Source organism: Pteropus vampyrus, unplaced genomic scaffold (genome assembly GCF_000151845.1).
Source record: "Pteropus vampyrus isolate Shadow unplaced genomic scaffold, Pvam_2.0 Scaffold619, whole genome shotgun sequence".
NCBI classification, from domain to species: domain Eukaryota; kingdom Metazoa; phylum Chordata; class Mammalia; order Chiroptera; family Pteropodidae; genus Pteropus; species Pteropus vampyrus.
Window position 1 is genome coordinate 648,059 of NW_011889400.1, and position 25,222 is coordinate 673,280.

At 36.5% G+C, this 25,222-nt stretch overlaps 2 protein-coding genes across 2 annotated transcripts in view; one reads left to right on the forward strand and one right to left on the reverse strand.

Annotated features, from left to right (window-relative positions):
* Positions 1-11,585, reverse strand: part of IFT74 (intraflagellar transport 74) — a 78,194-nt gene extending 66,609 nt beyond the window's left edge. Inside the window, 3 exon segments of the mRNA XM_011384732.2 lie at positions 3,644-3,779; positions 6,901-7,032; positions 11,399-11,585. Coding sequence (XP_011383034.1) covers positions 3,644-3,779; positions 6,901-7,020 — 256 coding nt within the window. The 5' untranslated portion in view covers positions 7,021-7,032; positions 11,399-11,585.
* A 1,877-nt stretch (positions 11,586-13,462) lies between these two features.
* PLAA (phospholipase A2 activating protein) overlaps positions 13,463-25,222 on the forward strand; it is a 34,208-nt gene continuing 22,448 nt past the window's right edge. Inside the window, exons 1-4 of the mRNA XM_011384729.2 lie at positions 13,463-14,020; positions 20,704-20,897; positions 23,787-23,887; positions 23,975-24,095. Coding sequence (XP_011383031.1) covers positions 13,872-14,020; positions 20,704-20,897; positions 23,787-23,887; positions 23,975-24,095 — 565 coding nt within the window. The 5' untranslated portion in view covers positions 13,463-13,871. The remainder of the gene's footprint in view (positions 14,021-20,703; positions 20,898-23,786; positions 23,888-23,974; positions 24,096-25,222) is intronic.

The window sequence follows — 25,222 nt, forward strand, 5'->3', positions numbered from 1 at the left end:
AATTTATTCTTATTAATTCCTTCCCCCTTTTCACTTACCTCAATACCCCTCCCATCTGGCAACCATCAAAATGTTCTCTGTATCTATGAGTTTGTTTCTGTTTTGTTTATTTTGTTCTTTAGATTCCATATGTAAGTGAAATCATTTGGTATTTGTCTTTCTCAGCTTTACTCTACTTAGCACATACCCTCTAGGTTCATCCATGTTGTTGCAGATGGCAAGAATTTCATTCTTTTTTTTTATGGCTAATATTCCATTGTATACATGTACCACTTCTTTATCTATTCATACACTGATACACACCCAGGTTGCCTCCATATTTTGGCTACTGTAAATAATGCTACAATGAATGAACAGATTCACATGTCTCTTTGAAGTAGTGTTTTAGGTTTACTCAGATAAATACCAAGAAGTGAGATTACTCGGTTCTTCTTTGTCTCGTTATAGCCTTTGTTTTAAAGTCTATTTTGTCTGCTATGAGTATTGCTACCTTAGCTTTTTCATTTTCATGAAATATGTTTTTCCATCCCTTTACTTTCAGTCTATGTCTTTCTATCTGAAGTATCTTATAAGAAGCATACTTGTTTTCTTATCCATTCTGCCACCCTCTTTTGATTGGAGCATTTAACCCATTTACATTTAAAATAATTGTTGATAAATAAGTAGTTATTGCCTTTTTATTATGCATATATATTTTTTCTTCAAGAAGTCCTTCTAACATTTCTTGTAATACTGGTTTGGTGTTGTTGAAGTCCTTTAACTTCTTCTTGTCTGGGAAGCTCTTTATCTATCTTTCGATTCTAAATGATTGCTTTGCTGGATAGAGTAATTTTGGTTGTAGGTCCTTGGTTTTCATCACTTTGAATGTTTCCTACCAATCCCTTCTGGTCTGCAAAGTTTCTGTTGAGAAATCAGCTGACAGTCTTATGGGATCTCCCTTATAGGTAACTAACTTCTTTTCTCTTGCTGCTTTTAAGATTCTTTGTCTTTAACCTTTGGCATTTTTAATTATGATGTGTCTTGGTATGGGCTTCTTTGAGTTCATTTGTTTGGGACACTCTGTGCTTCACGGATTTGTATGTCTATTTCCTTTACCAAGTTAGGGAGGTTTTCAGTCATTTTTTCTTAAATAGGCTCTCAATCCCATGCTCTCTCTTTTCTCATTCTGGTAGTCCCATGATGTGAACATTGGTACTTGTGATGTTGTCCCAGAGACCCCTTAAAATATCATTTTTTTGGATTTTTTTCTCGTTGCTATTCTGATTGGGTGTTTTCTGCTACCTTACCTTCTAAATCGCTGATTGGATCCTCTCCTTCATCTAATCTAGTGTTCATTCCCTCTAATGTAGTCTTCATTTAAATTACTGTATTCCTCATTTCTTTTTTATGTTTTCTCTTTGTTAAAGTTCTCACTTAGTTCATTTACTCTTCCCCTAAGTTCATGTAGCATCTTTATAACCAGTGTTTTAAACACTGCATCTAGTAGATTACTTGTCTCCATTTTGTTTAGCTCTTTTTCTGGAGCTGTGTTCTGTTCTTTCATTTAGGAAATATTTCTTTGTCTCTCCATTTTGACTGCCTCCAAGTGTTTGTTTAGATGTATTAGGTAAGGCTGTTATTTCTTCCAGGCTTACTACAGTGGCCTTATGTAGGTGCCCTGTGGGGCCCAGTGGCGCAGTCTTCCCTGATCATCTGGGCCAGGTGCTCCAGGTATGTCCCTTGTATGGGTTGTATGGGTCCTGCCATTGTAATTGAGCCTTGGTTGCTGTTTGCATATCAATGGGAAGGACCAATCCTCAAGCTGATCAGTTGTGAGGACCAGCTAGTGAGAGGCTGACCCTACATAGCAAGATGCAATTTAGCAGGGCTCTGGTGCCTGCTGAGTCTGCCCTTTGGATGTACTGTCCTCAGATGTGGGGTCAAGGATGGTGCCCCAGCTAGGTCTAAAGCCACCCTGGGGCCTCCTGGGAAGGGCTCCAGCCACAGCCTGTGCCTTGCCTGGGGCCATCTGGTAAGAGTCACCCAACAATCGTAGATGGCTTCTACCTGCACTGGCTTAGAGGTGCCTTGAGCGACCAATCCATAAACCAAGTCCGTATGCCAGGCTAGGGGCTGCTCAACAAGAGGTATGGGGCATGCTGAGGCTAGATGCTGCTGGTATGAGTTTTGCAAGCTTTTGAAAGATTTTAGAAAATTCCATAGTATGAGCCAGGACAGGCTCTTTGTATTGAAAAGCCACTGGAAGTGCCTTGGCTGAGAACACGAGTTGGGAGCGGTGGGGTCTAAGAGAATCATCAGGTAGAGCAACCAGAGTTGGCTAGGTTGAGGGAGACTCAAATACAGTGGCTGCCTGCTTCAGTGTACTGGAAAGAGGAAGGGTTCAACAAACCACCAGGATTTCTATCTGGAAGAAAGCTGCCCCTCCAGCCCTCACCCTGAAGCCAGACAATTCAGTTCCTCCTCATATGTCCCTGGCTCCTTTTGAGCTGCTGCTCCAGCACTGGAGCTCAGGGCAAATCAGTCCATCTGCGAGTTAAGTCTGCTCCCGGGCCACTTAAGAGAAACATCTGTGACTCCAGCTGCCCTCCATCTCACTTAGCCACAAACTCCACTAGTTTTCACAGCCAGAAGTTGTTGGGACATCTCTTCCCTGAACTGGAACCCTGGGCTGGGGAAACTGGTATCGGTTTGGAACCTTTTGCTCTTCTAGGGAGACCTTTGCAATCGAGATACCCCTCCTGATTTTTAACCACTATCATTAAACAATCATTCATTCTGATTGTTTTTAATTCCTTAGTAGCCTCTAATTCTATCAACTAACATAGATCTTAAGTGATCCTGAGAATTACTTAGTAATTATTTTTGAGTATGGCGGCCAGCAACAGAAACACATTCCAGAGAATTTGCTGGACACAGGAATACTGTCAGCTACAAATTCAAATGACATGAGTTCAGGGTGAGTGCAGGACCAGCCTGTTCTGTGTATCCACCCCTCCTACCAGTCTCAAAGTGGCCTCCTGTGTATGTCTTCAGTTATAGGCCTTCAGTTCACCTATATTTCAGGCAACTCCCAATAATGGTTGTTCTGTAGTTTCATTGTAATTCTGATGTGGTTGTGATAGGAAGAAAGTACAGCGTTTACCTACTCTGCCATCTTGACCAGACTCACCAATTTTCTGATTCACTACATGCTGTGTATTGTTATGCATTTCTAAACACATACAGAGAGGCATTTCTTTACATATTATAATGGAGTATTATGAGAAAATGTAATGTTCTTGACTCACTTCTCATAAATACACAAATAACTTGATAGTGTCATTTTGATATGGAAACAGTAAGTATTTCAGAATATTTCCATAGAGTACTAGTTTCATTCCTGATCTTTTCTTCAAAGTATTTCAAATTTCAAGTTGTAGCAAAGCTCCACGTTCAAAAAAATTAAGATCAAAATAGCTCATATATGTATGTAACTCTCGTTCACAATGTATTTTCAGTTTCATGTTCTTATTTAACCCTCACAACAATTTTGTGAATGAAGAAATAAGAATTGAGTAAAATAGCCTCTTTCACGCCATAATTCATTAATATGGTATTGTAATACTTCTTATACAAAATATACTCATCTTCTTAAAATAGATACCTTTAATCCCAGTTTTCATTCCACTCAAACCTTGTTGTGTTACAGGACGATCTGCAACTTTAATCTGAGAAGACAGAACTCCTCCTGACCCTATGGGACCACCACGAGAGCCTGGTCTTGCTGTTCCAGGTGGCATCTAAAGAACAAGATTTCAGTTTCAGTAAACTAGAAAAACACTGTACCTCTACCATGGTTAAGACTGCAAAGAAAATATTAAACATTTTTTTGTAATTTGTTAGAATTCATAAAATATTCCTTACATTTTTGAAATATGAATTATTAAATAAAATTCAAAATTCTATCTATAGACATTGTTTATAATACCCCCAAACTCGAAATGAGTTAAATAATCACGTATTTGTCTTCATTTAATCCTAAATTGTATATTTAACAAAAGAGTTTACAAAACAGTATTTATAACTTCATTTTCGTAAAACAAAAAAGTCTGGAGAATTATATAAAAAAAAATAGTAACTATGTTTATCTCTGTATAATGATATTATAGGTCAGTTTTACTTTGGCCTTTATACAATTTGTTTTTTTCAATATTACAGTAAGTAACATATTACCTTTAAAATCAGAAAAAAATTAAAAATTTTTCCGTTTAAAAGAAAATTAGATACAATTCTATCACAAGATAACCATCTAAGTATTAAAGGGCTTATCTCATTCAGCAAGCACTCATATTACTTTACATGATTCTCTACTTCAGGTCTGTATAATCCAATGTAATATTATGCACCCTGAGAAAAGGACAAAAGACTCCTTTCTTATACAGTCATGGGACGGTATAAAACACAACCTGAAACTGTTTTGTTTATTATCCTTTACCTCTCTTCTTCTCCCCGCATCCCTCTTCCAAAGAGTGAAGATTAAATATGTAGTAGGAATTTTAGATAGGGGTTGGATACAACCATTGTCATTCATTTTGATTGTTTTTAATTCCTTAGTAGCCTCTAATTCTATCAACATAGATCTTAAGTGATCCTGAGAATTGCTTAGTAATTATTTTTGAGTATGGGGGCCAGCAACAGAAACACATTCCAGAGAATTTGCTGGACACAGGAATACTGTCAGCTACAAATTCAGATAACATGAGTTCAGGGTTAGCCTGAGTAAACCTTGTGAATGAATGTTAATTCTCTCCCTTTGTAAACCTTCAGAATAATTTCTCTTTGGCTCTATGCAAGCAAAATTATGACAGCTACTCAAATAACTATGCTTTTAAAAAAATTATCCAGATGAAAGTATAGAGAAGTATAAATTAAAACTGCATCCGTTAAAAAGAATGAAGTAGAAATATATGTATTCGCATGGAAATATATTTACAATATATTTATTTATATTTAATATATTTACTGAAAGCAAAGGACAAAATAAATAGAGATGAGTATAGTATTATCCTCATTTTGGAAAATGCTAAAACCATACAATTATATATGTAGGTGAGTCAGTGTTTGTAAATGGATAGAAAAAAATTGGGGAGGATACAGGTCATGCTGTTAACAATGGTTATACTTGGGGTAGAAAGAGGGAACTCTGGCACTTTTACTTTGTATGTTTTACAATGAACATTACTATTTTAAAAACTGCAAACAGTAAATCAGTAGGTAAAGCATCTGGCAAATAGTAGATGGCAAATAAATGTCAGATTCCTTTTATAAATATTTAATTAAGAAGCATAAAATCTTGCTAGAATAGTAGAAAAAGATACCCTAGGTTCAGTACCATAAAAATCATTTAAATATAAGCTGATGATTATGTTGATAAAATTACCTCAAACTCTAGAAAAATCTCAAAAATTTAAAACCAACTTTAGCAAAATTATTCCCTCCAAAAACGGCTGCTCTTTTTATGACTCAAACAAAGGACCCAACACTATCTCTAGTATGAAGTTAGCCTATTGTCCAAGCTTGAGTACCTCATATGCACCTTATGAAGTAATCAAAACCATCCATTGTGAGCATCAGAGAAATTACTATGAATATTTTGGTATACTCATTTCTTTCTATGTACATATAAATGTACATTTTACATTAAATTGACATCACACTGCTTTTTTCATTTAATAATGTATTATAAAGATATAGTATTTCCTCAAATATTCTTTAAAATAATTTTTAATGGCTACCTAAAAGTCTATTACAGGAATAGATGTATAATTTATTTATGATTCCCTGGTTGTAAGGTAATTTAGGTTTTTTCAAATTTCACTATTATAATAAAAATGTAATAATAATTTGATAGGGAATTATCAGTTTATAAAGTTTATCCATTTTTTTTTAATATAAGTATTTTTCTTTTACTGATTCACTGACTTATGACACTACCTTACATTAAGCTTGTAACATTTACTAGAGTTTATTTCTAGGATGCTGTGACAATCATAACACTATTTTACTTATATTTATAATATATATTTATATAGAGTATTATTCTTTTTATTATTTTTACTATTTGTTTTGGATAAATTTTATAATAGTTTTATAATTATATTCCCCCCGATCCCCCAGAAGAAATCTTATGGAATTTAGACATAGGCTTTAATACAGAAAGAGCTCTTACTAATTAGTAAAATTTGCTTTGTCATTTTAAGATTCTAAACTATGTATGACATACATATTGCAGATATTTTTTACCAGTTTGTCATTTTTCTTTTTACATTTTTATGGTGTTCTCAATTTTTGTAAATTAAAATATAAAAATACTTTTTCAGTATTTGGTTTTGTGTCATTTTACAAAGTCCTAGCCCACACCAAGATTATATGAAATATTTGCCTATGTTTTCTTCTAGTATATTTGTGATTGTTTTTTAAATATAAAATTTCTAAATTATCTAGAATTCTGTGTTGAGCGTTTAATTTTTTAAAACAATGGTTTACCAATTACTCAAATGCACTATTGAATACCACATGCTTTTCCAACTAATTTGAAATGCCACCTTAATTAAATTCTTACATATATCTAATTCTATTTCTGGTCTATTTCATTTCATTTGGTTCTGTCACAAATATACTATACCACTTAAATAACTTAGCCTTAAAATACATTTGAATATTGACATGAGCAGGGATCATCTCTTTATAGTGTCTTGCAGAACTTTCCCACCTTTATACTTCTAGATGTTTTCTAAAAAAACACAAATCTAATAGAATGCCTACAGAATAAAGAAAGAATAAGACTCTCTTATTATGGACAGGCTTTCCAACTTCCACCAAGACATATACACAAGAATTTGATAGATGTTTTAAACTTACTCCAGTTGCCACTCGAATATTTCCTGATGGAGGTCGTACTCCAGAAGGAGGCCTTCCTGTCAACCCAATTCCACCTCGTGAAACTGGGCGACCTGCTGAAGGTTTGTGATTACTGGCCATTGTCTTTAACCACTGTTTTGGAAAAAAAGAATAGTTCGATTCTCCTTGATATATTGTATAGCAAGACACAAGTGACACACATTCCCTACTTCAAACATTTACCCATGACTTTTCTTGCAAATTGCTATTCTAGGTACCACAAGGCTAAGCCTTCTTTAATTCTGTTGAAATTTGACATTAATGTTCCATTTAGAACTATGAAATCATTCATTACAACATGCTTTCCTCATTTTCCAATTATCTTAACAAAATACAAGCTCTTCTAATTTTCTCTCCTGTACTCTCATCTCATACTCTGGTAAGTTTTCTCTCTACTCTTCATGACATATCGAGCATCTTTCTTCTCTCACAATCTTTTCTTTGTGCTTTCTGGCCCATGATTAACTCTTATATTCTCATTCCTGTTATTGAATGCTTCCTTTTACTCCTTGCTTCAACAGAATACGAGCTTCCCCCTAAAACACTTCCAGGAGTGAAGGCTGTTTTAACTTCCTGTCTCAGAATTCCAAAGCAAAGAAGGAATGCACTTGCTCCCCACTGTCAACTTTCAAAACATTATTTTTCTACGTCTTTAAAAAAATAAACAGGACTCCCTTCCTTTGAGGACCAGGGAATGCATCCATATTGCCTTGGATTTTTCCTGGTTGCTTTTATCTTGGGAACTTTTTTGTACCTAGTTCACAGTCTCTTTACTCTAGTCTCAACATCCCCATGACTTCCATATGGATACTGGATTTAATATCTAAATTCTAGCTTCACAATTCTCTAAATTTCAGTAACCATCTTAACTCCCTTTCAGTCATTCTTAGCCATGGGCAGACCTGGAACTTGTCATCATCTAGAATTACTTCATCTCAAATATCTTAAATGAAACACTTTCTTCTCTGACCTTAATTTCCTCTCCTTTTACCCTTTTCTTATTTTTATTCTCACTACACCACCCTTTAAATCATTTCCTTAATTCACTCATTCTCTCCCAGTTTATCAGCCCCCTCCTTTACTCATCAGAATAATACTTCAAGTTTAGGTTGATAATTTAGAAAAGTATTTTTCCAATTATGGGTCATGACCTATCAATGGGTTGTGAGAATACTTGGGCAGGTTATAACCAATATGCTTTAAACATGAAATAAAGTAGAAAATATAAGAGAGTTTGCTGCACACAATAAGGGTATTATTTCATAAAATTTTTGTTTCAGTTATATTTACATAAATTAACACATGTGTGTACTGGTCTGCAATGTAACATAACCTATTATAGGTCATGTTCAAAAGAGTTTTAAAGATGCTGATCTAGAGAGAGAATAGGGAGCAAGAGTCCCCAAGACTCTGGCCCAAGGAATATCAATACATACAGACCATGTAGACAGAAAAGATTAAACATGAAGGCCAGGAAAGCAAACAAATACCAGCAGTGTGTATCAAAGATGCCAAGAGAAATCAGGAATGATCAGCCATGCCATTTACTGCTAGGAATTCAAGTAACATGAACACTTAAATATCCATTGGAATCACCATCCAAGAAGCCATTAATGACCCTGGTAAGGGCAATTTCAGGGACTCCTTTCCTTCTCTACACTCAACTATTGTCTCATGAGCACAAAAAAATAATTCATATCCTTGAACTCTTCTTCAACCCATCTGGCAAATTCAGAAACTCTTCTCTACATCCAGCCTGGACTGCTGAACATTGCTGGTGGAACAGTACAGACTGGAGTACTGCAAAGTCAGTCGCCAAACTTAGCTGGATGCTCAACTCATAAATTTTTATTTTCCCTTGATAAGAGACTTCTCTCCTTGATGATTCCAATCCTTAACCACAATTCTATCTACCCTGTTCCTGTCACTCTCAGCAGATGACTCAATTTCCTATTAATTTGACAAAATTAGGACATGAAATCCAACATGTTTGGAGCATACAAATTTACCTTGTCCTCCAATCTCAATAGCCATCCACTGTTTTGTTCAAGAACAATCTCAATTTCAATTTACCATCTTAATCCTGTCTCCTTTGGGACATTAGACTCCCTCTCCTTGACCCCATGTACTCCAATCTCCTTTGGGGCATTATCCCACTCCTGGTAATATCTTAAATACTTTCTCCTTTCTTTCAGTCTGTTATGTTCAATTATTTCCTAACCGTAAAAATTAATCCTGAAACCACTTTTAACTCTGTCCCACATAACCTTTTCCTAAAGCAGCCAAACTCTAAAGAATAGCTTATATCCACTATTCTCAACTTTTTCAATTTCCACTATCTCCTCAATTCCTACTATTTCATTTAAATGGCCCCTGCCAATGCAGCTAGGGATATATCATTTTACTACATGAAACCATTGCCATGACATTTCCCTCTTCTGACTCTTTTTTCAGTCCTTTCCTTTTTCAGCTCTTCCTCTTAGTAGCACCTCCTTGTTACACAAGTGAGAAACCTAGTCCGTGATTTCTCCTTCAATTCCCTTAACTAATCACATTGTCTTACTGATTTTATTCCTCAATGTTTTACGTGTACCTTCCTCTCTATTCCTATAGTATTGTTCAGGGTCTCATAAACTTAAGTGAATTATCATACTTGCCTTCCTAACTGGTCTCCTTGCCTAACACACATCTTGCCTGGGATCTTCTCTAGGAATCCTTTCACAACCAGTCTACAACCACCCCTTCTTCAATTTGAGTTTATAAGCCTGTCCTATATACCAGGGGTCCCCAACTCCCAGGCCGCTGACTAGCAGCAGTCCTCGGCCTGTTATGAACCAGGTCACACAGCAGGAGGTGAATGGTGGGCAAGTGAGTGAAGAAGCTTCATCTGTATTTGCAGCCGCTCCCCAGTGCTAGCATCACAGCTTCAGCTCCACCCCAGATTACCAGGCATTAAATTCTCACAGGAGCACCGGTCCCTGGTGCCAAAAAATTGGAGAGGACTGCTTTATACTACTATGCATTCTGAGAATATCTCTATCCCACTACCTATCACACCAGTTGAAATGATCTGCTCAAGTATTTCTCTCCTTTGAGGGCAAGTGCTGGACTTTATTCAACTTTATATCTCTAGCATCTATCTAGGAGCCAGGCAAAAACTTTGTTCTCTTTTGTATCTTCTGAATATTCTCCCACAGGAAGGCATGGCCAAGGACAAAAATTTACTAAATCATTAAAAGTGAAACAAATCATTTCTTAAAATAAAATGGCTTCTCAGTAGCAGTTTGGATTGCTTTTCTTCTCTAATCTTTCATTCTTTTCTTACAAATTCAAATATGTTGATGACTCATAAGTCAATGTCTCCAGCTCTGTCCTTTAAACTTGACACCAATTCTAAATTTTCAACTGTTTATTGGAAATTTCTATTCAGATATCCCATTATCTTCATACTGAATATGTTCACACTAAACTTAAAATACCATCCTACCTAACTCTGTGATTCTATTTCTTTGCCATTTTGAACTCTGTGGACAAAGTAATAGGATTATTACTACTATTGTTATTTCAAAGGTAAAAAGAGAGTTTCATAAAATGACTTTTTGAAAGGAAGGCAATCTATGATCAAAACAGTTTCTCCTTAAGAAAGCTAATAGAATAAACCTTTGTTTCCAGCACAATTAGTGTTACTTTAGCTTTCCTGATAACTTTAAGAAAATGTAAAATATATCAAATTTCTACCTGATTTTCTTAGCCACTGCTTTACTATCATGGAAAAAGATTAGCATTAGATCAGTCCTAGGGGGTAAAATAAAAGGGTGAGGCACTAATAGCAAACATGACACTAATTCAGGGATTATTCACTCAAATATTCACACAATCTCTGGGAGTTATTCACACATACTCAGAGAGGTATCCTGGCTTTTGGTTCCAGAAAGATTTGGGATACAAGCTAGCTCTGACACTGACAGTTACCAGGCATACAACCCCTCTGGATGTTTCCTCATCTGTAAAACAAAAGGGTGGCAATGACCTCCACCATGCAGAGTTGTTATGAAGATTACTCGTAACATATATAAAACATCTGGCTCTTAATTATATATACCATCATTCTCTCTCTTAATCCAGCCATTTTAACATATATAAAAAGTGGAAAATTGTTAAGTCCCTTCTGCTATGACCAACAGACAGAAATTTCTTATTGAGTAAAATCTCATTCTCTGAGGCTCTTGGATCCTTCTCTTCGGTCTCGCCTTTGCAGGTCTCTTCAGGGTACTATTTAATGCCTCCGCGCACGCTTTGCCGGACTCGGGTTGGGAGTTGGGTCTTCCCTAGCCTGGCGACGGGCCTGAGGAGAACAGCTATGAGCCAAAGAGTTTCGATTTGATTTGTTTTGTTTGGAGCGCATCAGATAATAGGCTCCGGAGACAGGGAAGGCTGAATGGGATCTGGAATTTCTCACCTCCACCGGCGCGGAACGGGGAAAGTCGAACCGCTCAGGACCGCCGCGATAGCAGAACTTTCCAGTCAGCCCCACGAACCCGTTCGCTCACTCGCGACTTCTCACTCTCGCGCAGCTTTACTGAGTCCTCAGACCTAACCGCTAGATGCCGCACGCCGCAGTGTATCCCGGCAACAGGGGCGGGGCGAGAGGCACCTCCTCCTCATTGGCCAATCCTCGACTTCAGCTCCTTGTCCCTACTAGCGAAGCGGGAGTAAAAATTTCTCGCGATATTTGAGGAATTGTTTTCTAAATCTCTCAGGGCCTTTCGGGAAGAAATGGAGAAAGGCGGGATGGCTAGAAAAGATCTTCTTATTCGAAGACCTTGGTTTTCGAATACTCAGAGCAACCTCTCCGATTGTGTGCCCGACCTGAACTCACTCCTCGCGAGTTTTATGATATCGCAATGTAATCTAACTTCTACAGTGTAATACCTTGAGTTTTTAATAAGACTTGTTTGAAGTTATTCAGTGGTAAGCAGCATTGTGCAGACGTTTTACTTCTAATCAGTGGTAGTCTTCCTTCCTGTTAGGACTGCATAACATAAACAATACAACATTAAGTATGGGTGCGATTCCAGCACCATCTGTTCCTCATTTCATTGGAAGCTTCATATCTTTAAGCTTCCTTTCAGAGTTCTTTTGAGTCAAGTTTTTGAGAAAGGCTGCATTAAATGGAAAGTGGTCTTAAAAGAATTATTTTAAAACCAATGTTTAAAAAAACAATTTAAGGACTACTTCATCTCAAATTCCACCTCTCTAATAAAGTAACTTACAATTTTTCTTTGTCTTCCTATATATAGGCAGACCTGACATGTTACTGTAACATACATAACAGATGCATATTGTAATCACACATACATATTGGACTAATATTTTTCACATTATTTCCAACTTGCATACATTATATGCAGACTTATCCTCTTATATGTCTGTTTTTAAATAGTTTAAAATCGATAGAATTCCAAATGAAAAAATGTCATGGACTGAGTTCTCAGTTTTCATTTTCATGTAATTGCGCCATTTGAATCTAATATATTTGTAGTGGTCATTGGTATCCTTTGGTCACTGTAGTGAAGGGAAGTAGAATTTGCCACCCCAAAATATGACACTTTAGTATAAGGATTATTTTAAGTTGAAGGAAACCGGAAAAAAAGCAAATACAAGAAAAGCTCTTTTGCCTAAAAGAGGAGATAAATTTTCAAAGGTTTTTCTTCTTGCTTCTCCACCAGGAAGCACAAAAGTTAGCAACAGGAGACAACTTTAAACCCTTTATCAGCCTGCAGACTGCACTGGAAGAACGTACATAAAAAATTTTACTCATTGGCCTTCATCTATATATTTGCCTTTGAATAATTTGCTGCATCTAAAGGCAAACATTTATTGTTTTTGTTAAGACGCTCTATAAACTCAAGCCCTGTCCACCTCTGTGAGATACTCATCCCTGAGTTTCTCCCCTGTATGTACATTTTTCTGTTGTTATATTTTGTTACAGAGCCCCAGCAGAAAACCTGGAAAGGTAGAAAGAAAAAAGATATTTCTTTCTCTACAACCTTTAACTGTTCACCTCTTCTAAATAGTGTCAGTGGTTACTGACGTTATGCTGATTTCCCCCTCCGTGTTTTTATAAGTATGGGAGAGAGACTCAACATGTCACTCGTATATGTGACAGTTGAGAAAACTATTTTAAATCTTTGAATTGCTTAACACAAAAGATATATATTTTAAAGTACCAAGAATCCAGTTTAGCGTTCACAGAATTTAAGGAAAGCGATTGTTCTGAATTTGGCCCCAAGCTCTCTCGTTTTAATTAAAAAACAACGTTTAAGTTGAGACGATGCAGAGAAGGATTGGTAAAATCTGGTTAAAGTTGCCCTAAACAAACACTAAACAATTTCACTCAACCAAAAGGCAGCTCTCAGCCCTCAGGATCAAGATTTAAAATATCTGGATTGCGCGCGTCTCCGGCTCACGCCCCACTGGCGCGTGGCATTGTGGGACTAGTAGTCTCGGCCCACCAGCCGTATTACAATAAACAGTTCCGCCAGAGTTTCTGAAGGACTGGGGCTCGGAAAGGACCAAAGTCGGACACCTGGGCCGAAGGGCCAGGCGTCAGTATCTCTTCGTGGACTGGCGGTCCAAGGCGCAGGAGGGAAGCAAGCCTTAGCAACACGTCGGCCTCAGCAGTCGGGACGCACACAGTCTGCGTCATGGCGGGCTGAGGCCGATGATGAATTCCGGTGTGCATGTCAGGGTTGCTGTGTCACTCGGCCCTTTCGACGCGCCCCTTCCCTGCCGCCCTTCCGCACCGGCTCTCGGGCTCTTCCGGTCTCCGACCGCTCCTCACCTGCAGGCCCCTCTACTGCCGCGGTCCGACCTCCCCTGCGGACTGATCTCGCGCTGCGCGGGCCCCGGGCGCCGGACCAACAAGGGCCATGGCGAGCGGCGCCGCCAGGTATCGGCTGAGCTGCTCGCTCCCGGGCCACGAGCTGGACGTGCGGGGCCTGGTGTGCTGCCTCTATCCGCCTGGGGCCTTTGTGTCCGTGTCCCGAGACCGCACCACCCGCCTCTGGGTCCCGGACAGGTGAGCGCTGCGAGCCCGGCAGCCCCCCTGCTGTATTGCAAGCTTCCTACCGTGTATGGGAAGAGGATGACTTCCCTGCTCTATCCTGCCCTCTCCCTCTCTTCCCGGCCTTCCCTCTGCTCTGCGCTCCCTCCCAATTGAGAGCCCTGGCACTCTGGGCGCGCAGTATAAGATTGTGATTTGGTGGGATGAGCACCGGATTGGGGACACACACAGACTTACTTTCTCGCGCTAACATGACACCACTAGCGAGGGGGTGACCTTGGACGAACCTCTTACCTTTTGGGGCTTACCTTTCGATGATTTCCCATGTTTCTTTTAGATTTGAAAATTTGTTGATGCCAGGTGCTTTCTCCTAAATGAAGCACTGCAAAAGCATCTGCCATGTAATTGAACTATTTCAAACTTAGAATTTGCTTAGTAGTCTTCCTTCATATTTGAAAACCTTAGTTCTCAAAAATTGCGTTGCAGAAAGTTGTTTGCCTCCTTTTCTTTTTGTCTGAGTCAGAATTTCTTAGTCTGATGTCTGTGGTGGACTTGGATGGAAGGGATGAAACTTCTCAGATGTTTTATATGGATGTGTGGGGTTGTGCTCACAAGAGAAAGTCCATTGCCTTTTCAAAACTGTCAGAGAAACCAAAAAAAAAAAAAAAGATTAAGAAGCAGAAGGTTAAGCTCCAGTCCAAATCAAGTTCAAGGGTTCAGCCCTGATTTGGCTGCTTGTAACAAAAAATGTATGACGTGGAAGACAGATTTCAGTTCAAAAAGAGAAAGATTGAGTTGCTTTGCCTCCTATCAGTAGAGATTTCACTCATAGTTTGGGTTACCATCCATAAATTCAGATGATAACTATTGATTGAGTGCCCCCCATTTGTTTGAGATTCTGAAGAATAAGAGAACAACTTCTCGTGTTTACAGAGCTTTATTACAGTGTGGGAGGGAAGAAGGATCAAACAACAAGCAAGTAGGTACATATTGGCATGTGTGCTATGAAGAAAACAAATATGTATCTAGAACTGAGTGGAGAGAGATGTTAAAGAAGGAAGCATCTCTGAAGTGTTTTTTTGTTCGTGTTTTTTGTTTGTTTTGTTTTTAATTCTGACACAAATGGAGCTGGTCATGGGATCAAGGAATGTGGAAGGTTTAATTGGAAGAGTACTGTAGGCGGTAGGAGGAGCAAACACAGAGTCCCTGGATTGAGGAGGAGATTTGCAGGAGGGAATGAGCTGTGAGGTGAGGGCTAGTCTTAGAGGCTGGCAGGAGCCACATCGTGCTTTGGTAAGAGGGCTGAGGAAGGAATTTAATAGGTAGAAGACTTCAAATTGTTTCAAGCAAGGAGCAGCATTGATTCGATTTACCTGTTGAGAAGTTTCTGCTAGCTGCTGGTAGAGATTGGATTGCAAAGGGTTAAATATGGAAGTAGATCCAAAGCCTTTTTGGAGACTTTTGCAGTGGTGCAGCTAAGACATGATGATATACTAGACGAGGGATATTGTAGAGCAAACTCCAGTATTAAATTAGATGAGATGACCTCCAAAGATTTCTTCTAACTCTTAAGATTTTGTGATATCCCAAACTACTTAGTAGCAATATACATAACTTTTTGTGCATTTGCGTACAATTACTGATTAAGCTTGTATATTTAAAATTGAGTACAGTAAAAGCATATGCCCAGTAGGTTATAAACATTGCAGTAAAGAATATTAAAGAGGATGCCAGTAGTTGAATTCTAATTAAACTTTTATATGTTGTGTATGAGTGTGCTAGGTTAAGAAAAACTTAAATCACCTTAGTGGTTACATTTACCAGGAAGTTGAACTTTGGGCTGAAACTATCCTCTTTAGTAAGAAGGTAGTTTTACCTCATATTTCCAATTGTTCAGGGTAGAGCATCTCAGTAACGAGATGATGAACCTCTTATACATTCCTAACTAGAGTGTCTCAACCATACCTTTAGTGTTATAAAAATGTCCCCAAGGCTGACATCCTGACAATTTCTATTTCATGGTGTATTAATAAAGTTAAGTGCTGTGAAATGTTTGGAGCCAAGTAGTAAGTGAAAATTGTTTTCTAGGGGGTGGCTCCATAGTGTAGTGGTTAGTACATCTGCTTTACACACAGAAGGTCCTGGGTTAGCACCCCAGGTGGAGCCACGGACCATATCCTGGGTGTGCCAGGCCCCCCGGGTGCTCCAGGCCTGCGGGTGCATTCCGCGAGCATGTGGGAGGAGACACCCCACCTTCAGAGATCCAGTTCTTAAGGGGAAATGGCAACATCCATAGGTCAGGGGTGGGGGGTGGACGGGCGATTAAAGAGGAGGAGAAAAAAAAAAAAAGAAAATTGTTTTCCATAGGGTTCTGGATCAAGATAGTGTAGGGACGGACTGGGAATGATGGGAGAATTTAATTTAGTTTCAGGGAGGCACAACAGTTATATTTTAGGGTGGACTAAATCAGATACCACATCTTTCACAAAAGCCCATCAGGAATCCAGAAAGTCTCTGGGCCTTCTGAAGGCCCTTAAGAAAGAAGACTCTTTTTTTTTTGGTTCATTAAACCCAACCAAGTAGCATGCCATTGTTTGAGACTGCTTCAGGCCTCTATAAGCCCACTTCAGATTAAACTGAATTTCCCAAGTCTATCACCAAATATTGCTTTGCCTTTTGAAAACTACCCATATTTGAAAGATGCCAGTTCATGTTTAAGATCTTGCATTAAATCTTCCCTGATCATGCCAAGGCTGAAGTGACTTTTTCCTTGTGCGAACACTCAGCCTTTTGGATCCTTAGTCAAATAGTGCTATGGGGTTTGTTAAGTAATCAGAGCCATTTCATTCCCACCCCCTATTTCCCTTCCTTGGAGGCAAAATTTTTATCTTTTTTAACTGCTTATTTTTGTATTTTACTTCCATGTCTATTTATAAAGTGCTATACTTGGGGGATACATTCTGAGAAATGCATCCTTAGGTGATTTCGTGAACATCATAGAATGCACTTACAGAGAAACCTTGATGATATATCCAATTACACACCTGGGCTATTCAGTATATAGCATATTTTTCCTAGGTTACAAGCCTGTTACAGCATGAGATTAAATCAAGCACAAGAGAAAAATGATGCAATCACGAGACTCAGTAAGTAAGGTGTATGAGACTGCTGCTGGAATAACATGTCATACTGTTTTACAGCAAACTTTTTTTTAATAGATAGAAAGAGTACACCTTTAAATAATGATGAAAAGTATATAAAGGAAATATATAAACCAGTAACATGGTCATTTGTTATCATTATTGAGTATTATGTACTGTACCTAATTGTATGTGCTATATTTTTATACAAGTGGCAGTACAGTAGGTTTGTTTACACCAGCATCACCACAAACACGTAATACATTGTGCTAAGACTGTATCATGGCTAAGCTATAGGAATTTTTCAGCTCCATTATAATCTTATGGGACAGTCATAATACATGTAGTTCATCCTTGACTGAAACATTATGTGGCATGTGACTATTGCTATTTCTCTTTTTATCTTTAAATTATTTTATTCTAGGTATTTTTCATAGTTCTTATTATAGAATATGAAAATTTAGTGCTGTTTCTACCTTCTACCAACCCCTATCACATATGCACCCTTTCTATGCCCTGACTCTTATAGCTTAACTTAATTTAAACTGAATTAGTATTTTGTGACTGTACAGAATCTGTCTACACCTGAGCTATGGAATAAACTGTAACTTTTCCTCAACAATTTTGTGATCTCCCTGTAGCTACTAATTGCCTAGTTTTTGGTTTTCATTTGGTTAATTTTCTATGTATTAATCACTAATTCAACCTCAAATTCTTTGCTAGTTGTCTCACTCTCCTCTCAAGACCTTAAGACACACTGCATATTTTATAATTTCATCTTCCCAACAATAAAATTTCATCTTCCCAACTGTAAAAACTTCCTGATCTGGTCATTCTGTCCCTGATACACAACTAATACTGGGATCTCCCTTTCCTGTCATCTCTACATTGTGTTTTTAGACTTCTTATGTTTTCTGTTATCAGTATCCTTTTACTTTCTTTCTTGGTTTTCTTCCTTGATGCCTTATTGGAGCACATCCAGGAGTTTCCTGAAATACAGTGCATTAATAATAATGTATTAAGACCTTGCAAGTCTGAAAATGATTTTTATTTGAATAATAAAAATCAAATAGTTTAAATGTTTGAATAACAGTTTAAATGTTTGTAGCATTCAAATTTCCAAATAATTTTCTTCAGAATTTTGAAAAATAGTTTAAATGTTTGTAGCATTCTAATTTCCAAATAATTTTCTTCCAGAATTTTGAAGCCATTGCTCATTGTATTACCTCTAGTGTTACCGTTGAGAAGTTTGAAGCCATTATGATTCTTGACCTATTATTTTTCTCCCTGGAAGGCAGTCAGTATTCATCTATTGTTCAGGGCCGTTAGTGGACCCTTTTAATATGAAAACTAACATCCATAATTTCTGGGATTTTTTTTCTTTGGTTTCATTCTCTCCATTTTCTCTATCTTCTTTTCTGGAATATTTTATTCAGATGTTGGACTTGTTTCTAAATCTACCTTCCCCAATATACTTTCTCAGAAATTGCCTTGATTTTTTGTGAAATAATGTCTTTGTTTCATGGTTGCAGTATCTTATATCTCTAAGGATGGTAATGGTGATTTTGTTGTTGTTTCTCCTTGGTGGTCTGTCTGTTCCAAACTGTTTTTTTTCCCCTGTCTATTTGATTTGATCACTATATTTCCTGTTGGGGGAAGCTTTACCCAGGTGTCTGATAATCTTTATTCTGTGCTCTGCTCATGGTAAGGCTTGCTGGATGTGAGTTTCACTGTAGAGTTATCGAGCTGGACCATTTTATTGGGTTGATCTCCTGCCTGGAGGATGAGTGCCTGGCCTCCTGGGTTTTCTCTTCCGTGGTCTTGGACTCCATTATGAATGTACATGTTCCTTATACCCCAGGGGTGAACTGTGCTCTGTGTCCTCTTAGTCAAACACCTTTTTTACCTTTTTAAAGAAAAAGCTCCAGACTTTATGCTGGGTGCAAGAGGGACATTTGTCTAGCTGAGATGTCTAGGTGTTTTTTTTTTTTTTTTTATTAATACTTCCAAGTATTTGATTGATTCAAAAAATGCTTAATCCTTACCATATAGTATATTGTGCTAGGAACTTGGGAAGATAAAAAGAAGAACCAAGCCTGGATTCTGCCATTAAGAACTTCACACACCAATACAGAAGATGCACACAAACATCTATACTGGGAAGTGCTGAAGAACACACATAAGTGGATTTAGTGATTTACATAATATAAATCTTTTAAATTTGTTTGGATTTATTGATAAAGCAGTTTCTAAAAGCACATTTAAAAAAGTGGAAAGTTAAAAATAGCTACTACTAAATACCCTCCTTTAAAGATTTTTTTCATATGATTCAGCTTCTGACCGATTCTGAAAACTTGGAACTAGTCTTTCTTATTTTAGTTCCTACCCTTTTTTTGTTCTCATTTCTAGAGGTACATAGTGCCGCTAGTTCTTGAGCCTTTTGGGGATTCATTGGTAAGCTGGTGTCAGCTTTCCTATTACCTATGTAGGTAAGTAGGTAGGTAGGTAGGTAGGTAGGTAGGTAGGTAGGTAGGTAGATAGATAGATAGATACATAGATACATAGATACATAGATACATAGATACATAGATAGATAGGATAGGTAGAAAGATATAAATATATACATGTACATATATCTATATGGGTACATAGGTACATATGGATATATATGTAAAGGCATAAACCTGAGAGACAGACAGACAGACAGAGAACACATGTATATTGTTTTAGTGATGTTTGGGAAGCGTGAAACTAGATAAGTATGTTCGGTCTCTACCCAGGAATCTTATCTCTTTATGTGCACTTGTCTCATCTCCCTTCATCTAGATGGCAAACTCCTTGGTTTAGCTTGAGTTAGGGATATTATTCTTTATATCCCTCTCAGCAGATAACTTACTATCTATATCATAATCTGTTGTTTGACTTATTATGTAAATCAGTGATGCTAACTGACATGTATAACAAATTGGTAATCATTCTAATCCCAAGACAGTTAATGTACTGTGTCCCTAGAGCAATCATTTATATATCTCTATATTAGTTCCTTTAGTTTCCATATTGAGAATGATTGATATTCTAATTATTTAGATACAGTAGTATAGTTATGGGTACTAAGTTAATGTTTCATAGTGTGAAAATTTCATCACTGTGTTTAAGATTTATTGATAGTGGGTTCCGTTATCCTAATGGCATGAATGTTTCACTTCACCAGGAGTATTTTTAGGGCAACAATTACTGATGAATAGAAATGAAGATGGAGAATGAGGAAAAGCCACTTGAGATATTGGTTTTCCTCCCTTTTGTTCCTTGTTCTTCCTAATAATTAACATACTATTATCAATGAAAACCTAATTAAACTTCTAATCTGATATAAACCTTTATAGTAGCTAATATGTAAATTAGCTACTTAATATTTAATTTAAAACTAGATACTTAAAATAGTATGTACTCTATAAAGTTCAACCTAAACACTAAATGAAAATGAGTACTTTGACAATTTATGTCCTAGGCTAAGTCAGGGAACAGATATATGTCTTATTAATTATCATTTCCTTCCAGTCCTAACAGGGGCTTTACAGAAATGCACTGTATGAGTGGCCACTCCAATTTCGTATCTTGCGTATGCATCATACCTTCAAGTGATGTATACCCTCATGGACTAATCGCCACTGGAGGAAATGACCACAATATTTGCATTTTCTCTCTGGAAAGTCCAGCTCCACTTTATATACTAAAAGGTCACAAAAATACTGGTGAGTATAATGTTTCGGTATTTTTCTATTTGAAAAAGTTTCATCCTTTCAAAAGTAAAATTCACATATCCATTTTCCCTGGTTTTTATGTTTGTTTTACCTAGAGCTAATAGGCTTGATAGTGAAAACCTTTTTGAATCATATAAATCCTCTGTTACAGAGTTACCGTTGTAATCAGTAAAGGCCAGTGTGCTTATATATTTAAAAAGTAAAGTGTTCAGTTATAAAAGAAAGAGGCTATATAATTTCTATGCACTTTGTGATTTTGGTTTTTCAACTATTTTGTGCAAGCAGTTCATTTCCTCAAACAATGAAGAGTATTTCTTTATCTTTTGACTGTTACATCTATATTTGTATAGCAATTGAATGCGTATAAAGGTCTGGTATCATTATTGAAGAGTATTTTGTATTTTAAATATTATTTTCTGTGATTTCTATATATTTCTGATTTCCTTATACTCCTGATTTGTGTATGGCTTAGCAGCTCTTATAAAATGATATGCTTAGCAGTGCAGTATGTGTACTTCTTTTTTTTTATGTATCTGGAATAATTTGGGATGTTCGTAAGCAAATAGTATGGCCCACAAACACTTTAAACTTAATTCCTTTAAAGAGTTTGTAAATGTTTTGTGTGTATGTACGTGAAATCTTCAATACAGAGTGATTAAATTTTTAGCTTTATTGTAGAAATGTTTAAATGTATACAAGAGACAATAATTTATATTGAGTTGTATATAAACATAAATAAAAGAGAGTAATGATCTCTTCCACCCATGTATTTTACATAGCTTCAAAGATTATCAACACATGGCCTATCTCGTTTCATCTTCCCCCTTTCACAACATTACTTTAAAGGAAATTTCCAATATACTATTTTATTTGTAAATACTTCTGTACGTAGCTCTAAAATAAGGTTTGACAAACTTCTTCTGTATAGGGCCACATGGCCACTTTCACAACTACTAAGCTCCGGCATGTGCAAAAGCAGCCATTGATAATAAACAAATGAGTGTGTCTGTGTTTCAGTAAATCTTTATCTATGGACACTGAAATTTAGATGTTATATCATTTTCACATGTCAGGAAATATCTTTTGATTTTTTTTACCACCCCAACTACTTAAAAATGTAAAGGAAAAATTCTTAGTTTGCGTACTGTACAAAAGCACGTGGTCTGCAGGCCACAGTTTGCTGACTCCTTTAAAAGGTAAGGATTCCTTCTCTCTCTTCTTTAAACAATATCATTATCACACCTAAAACAAAACAAAACAAAACCTATTTTTTCATTATATCTAATGAATGTTCAAATTTGCCCAGTGTCTCATAATTTTTTTTATAGTTTATTTAAATTGTGACCCAATCAAGGTCCACATGTCTTTCATTCTATTAGTTTATTTCCTCCCCCACACACCCTCTATTTGAAAACAGCTTATTTTGCCTGTAGAATTTCCCACAATCAGAACTTTGTTGATTAAAGCCTTGCCATTCCCTTTAACATGTTCCACAGTCCCCTGTATCTCTTGTAAGCTGTTAGATCTAGAAGCTTGATCAAATTCAGATTCAAGTTTTTGGCAAGAACACTTTATGGGTAGTATTGTGTACTTGTTGTTGTAGCTCATCAAGAGGCACATACTAATCTCTTTCTGTGATGTTAATAAGATCAGTGGGTTCAACTGTACTGAGTATTGTCCATTCATTATAAAATTTCCGTCAGCCTTTTATATAATGGTTTTTAGCATCTGTTGATGGTATTGCATAGATCCAGTATTTCATTAAGATTTGCAAAATGATTATACTCTAATTCTGTCATTATTTCGGTGTTTAATACCTGGCATTTTTCTACATATAACTTTCCCACATCAACTCTTTGGTTACCATGTGAGACTTTTATACAAAGATAGGATAAATGCTTGCCTTGTCCTCTCCCACCTCTTTTACTGGGTTTCAAAATGACTTGATTCTCTAATTTTTTTTTTTTTTTTTTTTTTAATTCTCAAATTGTCCCATATTTGGCCATTGGAAACCTCTTTAAATTGGCTTGTGTGGCCAGAGAATAAATCTCCATTCTCCTGCAGTGAGTGAGGATGCACTTTCTTGAACACTACAGCTAAAAGGAGAAATCTAGTATCTCACTGTTGTATTAGAATCACTCTTCTCATTTTTCAAGTCTTTTGCTTAGCCACGTCCTCCATGGAACCAAGTACTGGATACTGAGTCTCATAGTTGTGGTGCTTTTAATCACCCCTCTAGGTATTTAAATTATAATCTCCATTTTACTAAGTCAGTTATGTTATTATTTTTTTTTTGTCTTTGTAGATTAATACCATTTATAGCATTACTATGGACAGTCTGCCATTTTTAATCATAATTCTGTCTTTTGTTTCCATGATTTTAGATAATTTTTTATATTAAAAATTTTTCAGCCTATGTAATTTTACATTAATAAGACATTTAATTAACCTTTCCATTACCGTTGAACGTTTAGCTTGGCTTCAGTTGTATTGTCATTTTAACTAAAGTGACCCTAAATATCTATATAAACAGCATTTCAAAATCTTTCACATTATTTTCCCATGTAGTTTCTAAGAACTGGAAGGGGTTGTGCAACCTACATAATCCTGCTTCCTCATTTTACAGAGGAGGAATCTGAGGTTAGGTAATATCCCTATGGTCAGACAGCTCATAAATGGCATCGTGTAAGTGGACCCTGGCAGTGTGACAACAGAAGCTGTGCTCTTGACCACTGCACTCTTCTGCATCTCCACTGAGTTAAGTCTTAATAGGCTAAAATAATGTTACTTCACAAAATGTTTTTAAAATTGCAATACTTTAATAACTAACAAGTTTGAGTATTTTTTAATGAAATGTGTTATTGCCTTTTTTCCCTTTAGTCTGTAGTCTTTCATCTGGAAAATTTGGGACATTACTTAGTGGCTCATGGGACACCACTGCTAAAGTCTGGCTGAATGACAAATGCATGATGACCTTACAGGTACAGTAGTTCTATGTGAGTATTCTAGGTAATAATTAAATACTATGATACTGTGCCATTTTAAATTAATACTCGTTTTACTTACAGGGTCATACAGCTGCAGTATGGGCAGTAAAGATCTTACCTGAACAGGGCTTAATGTTAACTGGATCAGCAGACAAGACTATTAAACTGTGGAAGGCTGGAAGATGTGAGAGGACTTTTTCAGGTAAGATCGGAGTAGACAACTTTTACTTAAAAAGTTGTTTCATATTTACTCATCGCTCTATATTGACTCAAATGGTCTTTTTCTCAAAGGCACAGAAGCTTGAAAATGGTATTTGAAAAACATAGTCATATATCTTTTTAAAAGATGTAATGAAACCTCATTAAATAACCAGATATGGACTAATAAATAGATACCTGATAGGCTATAATATGTGTATGTGCATCTGTGAATTATGTATATGTAATTTTTGGTATGCAGTTATGTTTTTGCTTGTCATTTGAACGAGTTCAGTTTGAAACCTCCAAGCATAAGCCGTATTTAATGATGGATCAGTAATGTTATCTTTATATATGGAAGAAAACACCATAAGTGCTTCTATTAACATTGAAGTACATTGTTTAATAATAAATTTCAGGCTGTGTTTATGTGGTGGTTTAGGTGGGTAGTCTTTTTAAACCTTAGCTATTAAATAATTCCTACACTGAGGCATCTGCTTTGTAATATTAGTATTGATGATTTATTTGTGTGGTACTCATTGTTTGTGGTGTGAATTCTTTTGTTGTTTTTTTCTCACTTTTATTTACTTTTTAAAAGGTGATCACCACCTGGTTAATACTGCAAAAAGTCCCTTTGTGCAAATAAAACTATCTTTAGATGAGAAATAGAGATTGAGTTATAATAAGCATCTCTGTTTTTGCTTTCATACATACATATATGTATCAAGTTGTTATTAATCTGTGATAACTAATCTAAGTTAGCAAATATTGAACATGGGGAAGGTTTTTACTTCTGATCTTCTTTATTAGATCACAAGCTTCAGAGAATGTTTTGTCCTTTAAAAAAATTCTATAAGGCTTCAATTAATGTTGAAAGAAATTGAATTTTATCAAACTTTTTGAAAACATTTAATATACTTTGGTAAGTGGAATATAAATGTGTACTATATAGACAGTTACATAATTAAGAACATTATGCAAGTAGTTTATTCTATAAAGTCTTGCTGTTTTAAAGAACCAGTAATCATTAGTTTTTACTTTATCATTTTAATGCCTGCATTATAGAAATTGTGAAATGTTTTCATTGATAAAGCAGCCGTGTTTGGCTTTATATTTACATTTTGGTTGAAT